Source organism: Onychostruthus taczanowskii, unplaced genomic scaffold, assembly GCF_017590055.1.
Source record: "Onychostruthus taczanowskii isolate IOZ18803 unplaced genomic scaffold, ASM1759005v1 scaffold106, whole genome shotgun sequence".
Lineage (NCBI taxonomy): Eukaryota > Metazoa > Chordata > Aves > Passeriformes > Passeridae > Onychostruthus > Onychostruthus taczanowskii.
Genome location: NW_024497186.1, coordinates 776,990 through 784,256, shown reverse-complemented (window position 1 = coordinate 784,256; position 7,267 = coordinate 776,990). Strand labels below are relative to the sequence as shown.

The 7,267-nt window shown below is 63.8% G+C and overlaps 1 protein-coding gene across 2 annotated transcripts; it reads right to left on the bottom strand.

Annotated features, from left to right (window-relative positions):
- Positions 1-99: 99 nt before the first annotated feature.
- On the bottom strand, positions 100-6,774 carry R3HDM4 (R3H domain containing 4). 2 transcript variants are annotated; one of them, XM_041415531.1, is made up of 8 exons: positions 6,607-6,774; positions 4,403-4,557; positions 4,154-4,272; positions 3,524-3,647; positions 3,052-3,137; positions 2,039-2,124; positions 1,692-1,756; positions 100-1,059 (listed from the first exon to the last, which is right to left on the bottom strand). In XM_041415531.1, the coding sequence occupies exons 1-8, from the start codon at positions 6,648-6,650 to the stop codon at positions 956-958; spliced, it is 783 nt and encodes a 260-aa protein (XP_041271465.1). In that variant the 5' UTR covers positions 6,651-6,774; the 3' UTR covers positions 100-955. The 2 variants fall into 2 exon arrangements, with proteins under 2 accessions (XP_041271465.1, XP_041271473.1); XM_041415539.1 differs by having other exon boundaries at positions 1,701-1,756; positions 6,607-6,773.
- Positions 6,775-7,267: the final 493 nt, after the last annotated feature.

Here is a 7,267-nt window from a genome sequence, read left to right as displayed (position 1 = left end):
CACCTCCCCGCACCCACATTTTCCACCCCGCGCCCACGCGGCTGCCCCGAGATTCCCCCTCAACCTCCTCCCCATCGCCACACAGAGACAGAGCCGGAGCAGGGGAGCACCGTTTTTATTGTTCCTGAATGTGCCCGAGCGACACCGGCGAAGGAGGCGCGAGGGGCTCCCCTGGGTCTGGGGGTGCCCACGGTTAACGGCAGTCGGTGTCATGGTGGGACAGAGCAACCAGGGCACGCCCTGCGAGCAATTCTTGGCACATGCCAGCGACACGGGGGGCGGGGCGCACAGAGGGACCCCCAAAATGCCTCGTCTGCCGCCACGGCAGCTGTGGAAAAGCAGAGAGAGCCCCAAAGGGGGCTGCACCCCTCCAGCACACACACACACACACACACACACACATGTAAATATACACACACGTGATAAAAAACACAAGCTATATTACACTTAAAAACAGCCCCGTGGTGCGGGCAGGGCACAGGGCGTGGGGTAAAAAGTACCCGGAGCTCCCTGCGCCCCGCCCTGCCCGAGCCCCCTGCACGCCCGGTGGGCACGGGGCTGCGGGAACGCGGCAGCCCCCGGGCTCTTCCGCCGGCTCAGCGATTGCTCAGCAGCCGCCGGGAGCTGTTTCACCGCAGAAAAATCTGGACCGAAATCACCCCACGAGCGTCAGCGCCGCAGGGAGGCTGGCCCCGCCTGATTACTTTTAAAAACACCTGGGTTATAAATAGACACACAAATAGTTCCAGGAGGGCCCGTGCGGGGAGCGGGGCGGGCGAGAGGCACCTGCTGGGCACCCGCAGCCGTGCCAGTGCTGCCCACCCTGCTCCCCGCACGCCCGACGGCACAGCCACAAACCCCCGGCCTGGAGCGGCTGCTGGAGCAGGGGAAAGGCCGAGGAAGGTCCGGGAGAGGCCGCAGCAGACACAGGAGGGGCAGGGCAGCCGTGGGGGCATCAGCTCATCTGCCCCAGGTAGTCTGAGAGCAGCAGCTCCGGGGGCAGGAACACGCGGCGTTTGTTGCTCACTTTCATCTGACGCTTCCCTTCGATGTCCGAACCTGTGGGTGGGATGGAGAGGTCAGCACAACGCTGTTCCCGCCTCGGGGGTCTCCAGCATGGTGCTCCCAGCCCTCCCCTCCTCCCTGGGGCTCGTGGTGAGCGCAGGCTCCCCTGTTTTCTGTCCCCTCTGTCCCCAGCTGGCACCACGGGCTCGCTCCCCGTCATTAGCGCTCAGGCTGATTGCCACAAGCCTGCTAATGAAAGCTCGGCAGCAGAGCCTCCTCCTCTGGAGGGATGGAGCCTGATTCCATCCCTGCCTTGGCAACAAAACCTCTGGGGACGCCCAGGGCAGTAGGAGAGCATGGCTGATCCTTGGGAGGAGGAAGCAGCTGCTGGAGAGGGAACCCCGCGAGCAGATTCTTGCTTTGGACCACCCAAATTTCCCCTCAGAGCTGAGCCCTGGGCGTGCAGCTGCAGCCAGAGCTGGTGACCACGGCCGGGATTGCCCAGGGAGCTGCGGGCATTGGTGGGGAGGCAGCAGGGGGGTGGGATCGCGGGGTTATCTGTGAGCCCCAGGGCGAGGTGGGGCCGGCAGGAGGAAAAGGCTGAGCTGGAGAGGACAGATAGCGATGGAGGGAAGGGGAAAAACAAAAACAAAATCAAAATCAAAACTAAAACCAGGCGGACGCACGGCTCTTACTGGCAGAGGCGAGATCCATGTACTGGCAGAGCGCGTGGAGCAGGAGCCGCTCAAAGCTGGGGGAGAGGGGACAGGGTTAGAGCCTGACCAGTGTGTCCCACAGCCTGCCCTGCCCTCCACCCTCCCGGGGACACACAGAGCAGATGGGGAGCACAAAGTGCTCAGGGATCCCCACGTGCCTCCCTCCCCCAGGGGCTCCACGGGGACCAGGCCAGGTGGGGGTCCCCAGGTGGAGACCCAGGCCCGGCTGAGGGGACGCCAAGGGGTGTCCTGTGCTCCCACAGCTCCTTTGCAGCCTGGGGTACAGGGAACCCCAGAGCCCTGAGATGGGGAAATACCTGTTATCCATCAGTGCAGTGTAGACAGAGTGGGGGGTGACGGAGAAGAAGGCCAGCAGCTCCTCCTCCAGCCCCTCCAGCGTCCCCTGTCAGGAGAGGCAGGGGCTCAGTGAGGAAAGGACAGTGGTGAGCACAGCCCTGGCACAACTGACTCCCCAGGAATTACTGCCAGCAGCTCCTGGGCAAGTTAATTGGACAGGAGCCAGCAGGGAGAGGAGACATGTCCCATCTCCAGCCCCTGAGGCAGGGAAGGATCCAGCTCCTGCCAACTCCACACTGTGTGTGCCAAGGGCTGGCACCAACCCTCGTGTTCACAGCAGCCAGGGGAGCCTCGTGCCTCCCACCAGCCAAAGCTCAGTGCTCTGCTGCTCTGCAGAGCTCTGTGACCCCAGAGACGAGCAGCACACGTGTCTCACTTGAAGACAAACAAGGCAGGGGGCAGGAGGAGCCCAGGCTGCATTGAGAGGCTCTAATTAGCACCAGGAAAAAACAAACAGAGCCCCACAGAGCACAGGGAGCAGGGAGCCAGCACCCCCAGGGCTGGTAGAACAAGTGTCTGGGCAGGCAGTGCAGGGCTGCACTCAGCTCCCTCCTTCCTGCTCAGCAGTTGGTGCACTTTTACCCCTTTCAAAATACAATAAAGTTGCCCCAAACAGCCTTGTGTGGGCCACTGTGAAGACCCCAAAGGCTCCACTGCTGTCCCTGTGCACAAACACACCCAGTTTCACCTGTCACCTGCTGTCACTGCACAGAGACTGGGAAACAACCACTAAAAAAAGCCCTGTAGCTGCCAGAAAAATCTCAGCTGAGCCAGGAAACCCCATCTGCTGGGAACTGGGTGTCTGTCTGCAGCCAGCCACCGCTGCGGGGTCACACGAGCACCTGAGCACGTTGCCAGGAGCTCCCCTGAAATCTGGCACTGCCCTGCACGAGGTCAGGGCACAGCTCTGGGGACGTGGCCGTGGAGGGACCCCTGCCAGCCCCAGCCCTGCTGTGGCAGGCTCCCCGCTCACCATGGGGATCCGGCCCCGCTTCAGGGTGGCGCGCAGGCGGCGGCTGATGCGCTGGAAGCACTCCTGGGGGGTGTAGGCTGGGAGCTCTGCAGAAGGGAGAAGGGATTTGGACACAGCTCACAACTGCAGAACGCACAGTGTCACCTTTCAGGAGGGCCCGGCGCTCCTCCCCTTCACAGTCACCCCTAAAACAGCAACGCCCTCCCCAGCAGCACAGGAGGTGCAGGGGTGCAGGGGTTTGCTTGGGGGTGTGACATTAGGGGATGCTGTGCCCATCATCCCAGCCACTTCTGGCTCCCACAAACCCTCCCTGGTCCATGGTGGGGGTCCATAAACCCCCCAGCCCACACCCAGGGGTGGGCTCAAGCATCCCCTGGCCCCACCACTGACAGGGAGTGGGTGCAGCCCTCCCAGAATGTACACAAGGAAGGGAAGGGAGAGGCTGTCCCCACCCTGCGTCCCCTCCCAGCACCTTTCCACTTGTCTTCATTCTTGACAGGCAGCTTCCTCCTGTGCTTCTTCCTGGCCTCCTCCTCCAGGTAGAGCAGGACCCGCTCCTGCTCTTCTCCTGAGCGGTTCATGAAGTCGTTCCAGATCTGACAACAGAAGCCACCAAACCCCACTGCAGAGCTCTGTGGGGAGCAGCTGGCGGTGCACGGCCACCCAGGACCCCTCCCCACGCCCCACCAGCCCCCTGCTCACCCTCTTGTCCCCAGGGATGGCCCCGAGTGCCACACCAGGAGAGGGCACGGTTCAAAACACCCGGTTACAGGGCCAGCGTGAGGCAACAGGGGTTGGGCAAGGGGCTTATGCCAGAGGAAGTGCTGCAGCTCACCAGGCACCCGCTGCTCTGCAGCCACAACTCTCCACCACAGGATCTGCCTGGAAATTCCCCCACTCCATGTGCCACAGGACCCCACCACCCCCTTGGCACCCATGGCATCAGATCCCACAGATCCCAGCCTGACACCAGACCAGGCAGAAGCTGCGGTGCAGCAGCTCAGGCCAGGGAGGCAGAGGCATGGAGGAGTGAACTACAACCATGACATGGCACGCCAGTGTCCCCAAGCCAGCCCCAAGCCAGTGGGGTGGCTGTGCCCACCTCCACATAGGTCTCATTGTTGCAGGCCTCGGTGAAGATGCTGGGGGTGGCCGAGTGGCTGAGCTCTCCCTCGTCGCTCCCGCAGTCATCCTGCTCCAGAAGTGTCATCAGGTAGCGAGCTGGGGCGAAAAGCAAATCCTGAGAGGGGGGGAAGCACCTCCAGAGAGGCCCCTTGCCCCCAGAACATCCCTGCTTGCCACACAGCTCAGGGGAGGTTGCCCTGGGGAAGAGACCCTGCCTGGTCCTTACTGTTCTCCAGCCTCTGGAGGCTCTTGCGGCCCTTGGCCCTCGGGATGAGGTCGGAGTTGCGGATGGCTTTGTTGATGTAGTACTGCTTCCTCTTGGACGGCGAGAACCGCTTGGATGGGGAGTCCTCCAGCAGGGGCAGGCAGTCCTCGATCCTCCTGGAGGACACAGCAGGAGGGGTGAGCCCAGCTGAGGGGCCTGGGGCAGCCACAGCAGCGGGAGGATGGGGGGAGATGGGGCATCAGAGCATCAGCGCCGCTGTTTCTGCAAGTGGCACCGCATCCTCCCACAGGACTCGTCCCCCTCGGGTCACCGTCACCTCCAAGGGCCAGCTCTGCTCTAAGCAGCTGTGTGTCAGCACTGGAAGGGCCAGGTAATTAACCTGGGTAATTAACCTGGGCAATTAATCGTGCCACACAGGAAGCAAAACGATGGATCCGTTCCTGCTGGGCCCCTGCTGCAGCTCATCCTGAGTGGGCCGGCACCAACCCTGCCACTCCCTGTGGAGGGCAGCAGGAACACCAGCCCAGCCTGGCACTGCAGCTCCTGGGGGCACCCAAGGGTGCTCTGTTCACAACACGGCCAGGGCGTTGCTTAGTCACAGGCACAGCTTAGGAATGACCATAAAACTGAGGCATTTTACGGGAAAATGAAGCCACACCACGAGCGAGAAGCTGGCTGGGTGCTGAACGCAACTGCTTGGGTTTCAAAGTTTACTAAACACCAGAGACAGGAAGTTTCACTGCCTTCACTTGCGAAGAAGCTTCCCCTCAGGGTTGTGTGGGTTTCCTTTAGCACAGCAGAAGGTGGGGGAGAAAATCAACACCCCTGAAACAACCCCCAGGACGAGGAGCTGCAGCACGGCTGCCCAGAGTGACCGTAGCTCCATCCACAGGGTCATGTCCCCACCGTGTCTCCTCCTTTCCAGCATTCTGGGAGCTCCAGTCCTGCAATCAGGTCCTGACAGAGCTGACCTGGGCACAGGGCAGAGCAGGTTGTGCTGTCTGATTGCAGCCCGGGCTAACAGCCAGCTGCTCACCATCACCAAAACCTTGATTTTTTTTTTTTTCCCCTTGGCCTGCATGGGGGGAGCGATACAGTCTTGGCTGCTGGTGAGGGGTAAAAAAACAACCACCCCCTTCCAAGCTGGAGAGAAAACGGTGGCAAAGGTGGGCTTGGAAAGAATAAAAGAGACTCAGGTATCAAGGCAATGCCCAGAGGACGGGTGGGGAGCAGTAACCCAACCTGCCAGAGCGAGCAACCAGGGCTGGTGGATCAAGTTGTGATACAAAGACGGTTACAAAAACCTGAATAAACACAGGGAGTCACCTTACCCTGGCCTCAGCTCGGGGGTTTGAGTACACAGCTGCGAGCCCGGCACTCCCTGGAGCCAGCACGGCCCCAGAAGAGATGTCAAAACCCAGAGTCAGCAGGGTGGGAGCACCCCCGGGACCCCCCGAGCCCCGTGGCTGGGAGGGGAACAGGCTGAGCCACACTGGACTCTCCTCCTGAAGCCTCCAGAGCTGTTCGTGGCTGCCCTGGTGCCCGGCACTGCCACGTCTGCCCTGGCACTGCCACCTCCACCCAGTGCCAGCCTGGAGGTTCACAGGGCACAGTGACCTCGGGCCAGAGGGAGTGACCGGTGTCGGACGAGTCTGAGTCAGGGTCCCGTGCCAGGCTGAGATGGGACCCCAGGAAAGGTCATTCCCGGGGCCCCACAGCAAACCCCCGGGGCAGCGGAGCACAAACAGATCCGTGGCTTCTCCTCCACATCCCATTCCCAGGCAGGGAAGGCGCCTGCAAGAGGAACCTGTTCTCCGCCGGGGGATTTCGGGTAAATGATATTCCTGTCTTTACCCTTCGGCAGCAGAACGCGGCAAACTCGCCGCGGGACAGCCGGGGCTGGCAGGGACAGCTCCGTCCCGCAGCGCCCCGAGCCCCCGGTACACCCCGGTAGGAGCGGGGGGCTCCAGCCCATCCCCGGCAGCCCCGGTGACCGGAGCACCGTGACCTCGAGGGGATAAACACTAATTATAAGGTTCATTATGCCGGTCCCGGGCTCCGCTCTGACACCGCCCCCGGGGCCGGGGAGCTGGGGACGGGCTGTCCCGGGAGGCGCCGTCGCTCCCCGCCCGCACCGACAGCCCGGGGGGCTCCTGCCCGCACCGACCGCCCCTCGGCCCGCCCGGCCCCGGGCCCGCACTCACGGGAACGGCTCCTCGGGGCCCGCGCCGCCCCGCAGCACCACCATGGCGCGCTGGGACTGGGATCGGAACCGGGACGGTGACCAGAACCGGGAGCGGGACCTCGCTCCGCCTCCTCCACCCCCGGCCCGCACCGGCGGCACCGGGCCCGGCACCGCCCGCTGGAAGTGACGTCACGGGGGCGGAGGCACGGGAACCCCGCCCCGGGCGTCGCGGGAGGTGGGGCACCGGGAGTGCTTCGGGGAGCCCCTGGAACCGGGGCTCGACGGCTGCCGGGCCCCATTAACCCCGCGTGAATCCCTGTTGTCCCCCGTTAACTCCCCCGTTAATCCCCGTGAACCTCCAGTTAACCCCCGTTAGAGCCCCGTTAACCTCCGTTAACCCCCGTTAAACCCCCCGTTGCCCCCCGTTAACCGCCCCCCCACCGCGGCAGTACCGGGGCCCGCGCCCTGTCCGGCGCCGTTCCCCCGCCCGTCCGCGAGGCGGCGCTGCGGCCGCGCCCCCGCCCGGCCCCGCCGCCCCACCGCGCGCAACATTTGCATGCCGGCCAATGGCGGCGGGGGGCGGGGCGCTCCGGGAGAGACGGTCCAATGACAGCGCGGGGCGGGGAGAGGCGGGGCGCGCCAGGAGCGGCGGGCCAATGGCGGGGCGGGGAGGGGCCGCG

What these genes read in the sequence shown, in the direction of transcription:
- R3HDM4 (XM_041415531.1), bottom strand. Translation starts at nt 6,650, where the DNA reads ATGGTGGTGCTGCGGGGCGGCGCGGGCCCCGAGGAGCCGTTCCC. An exon ending in GGCCCCGAGGAGCCGTTCCC is followed by an intron (nt 4,558 to 6,606) that starts GTGAGTGCGGGC and finishes TGTGTCCTCCAG; the next exon opens with GAGGATCGAGGACTGCCTGC. An exon ending in GAATGAAGACAAGTGGAAAG is followed by an intron (nt 3,138 to 3,523) that starts GTGCTGGGAGGG and finishes TCCCTTCTGCAG; the next exon opens with AGCTCCCAGCCTACACCCCC.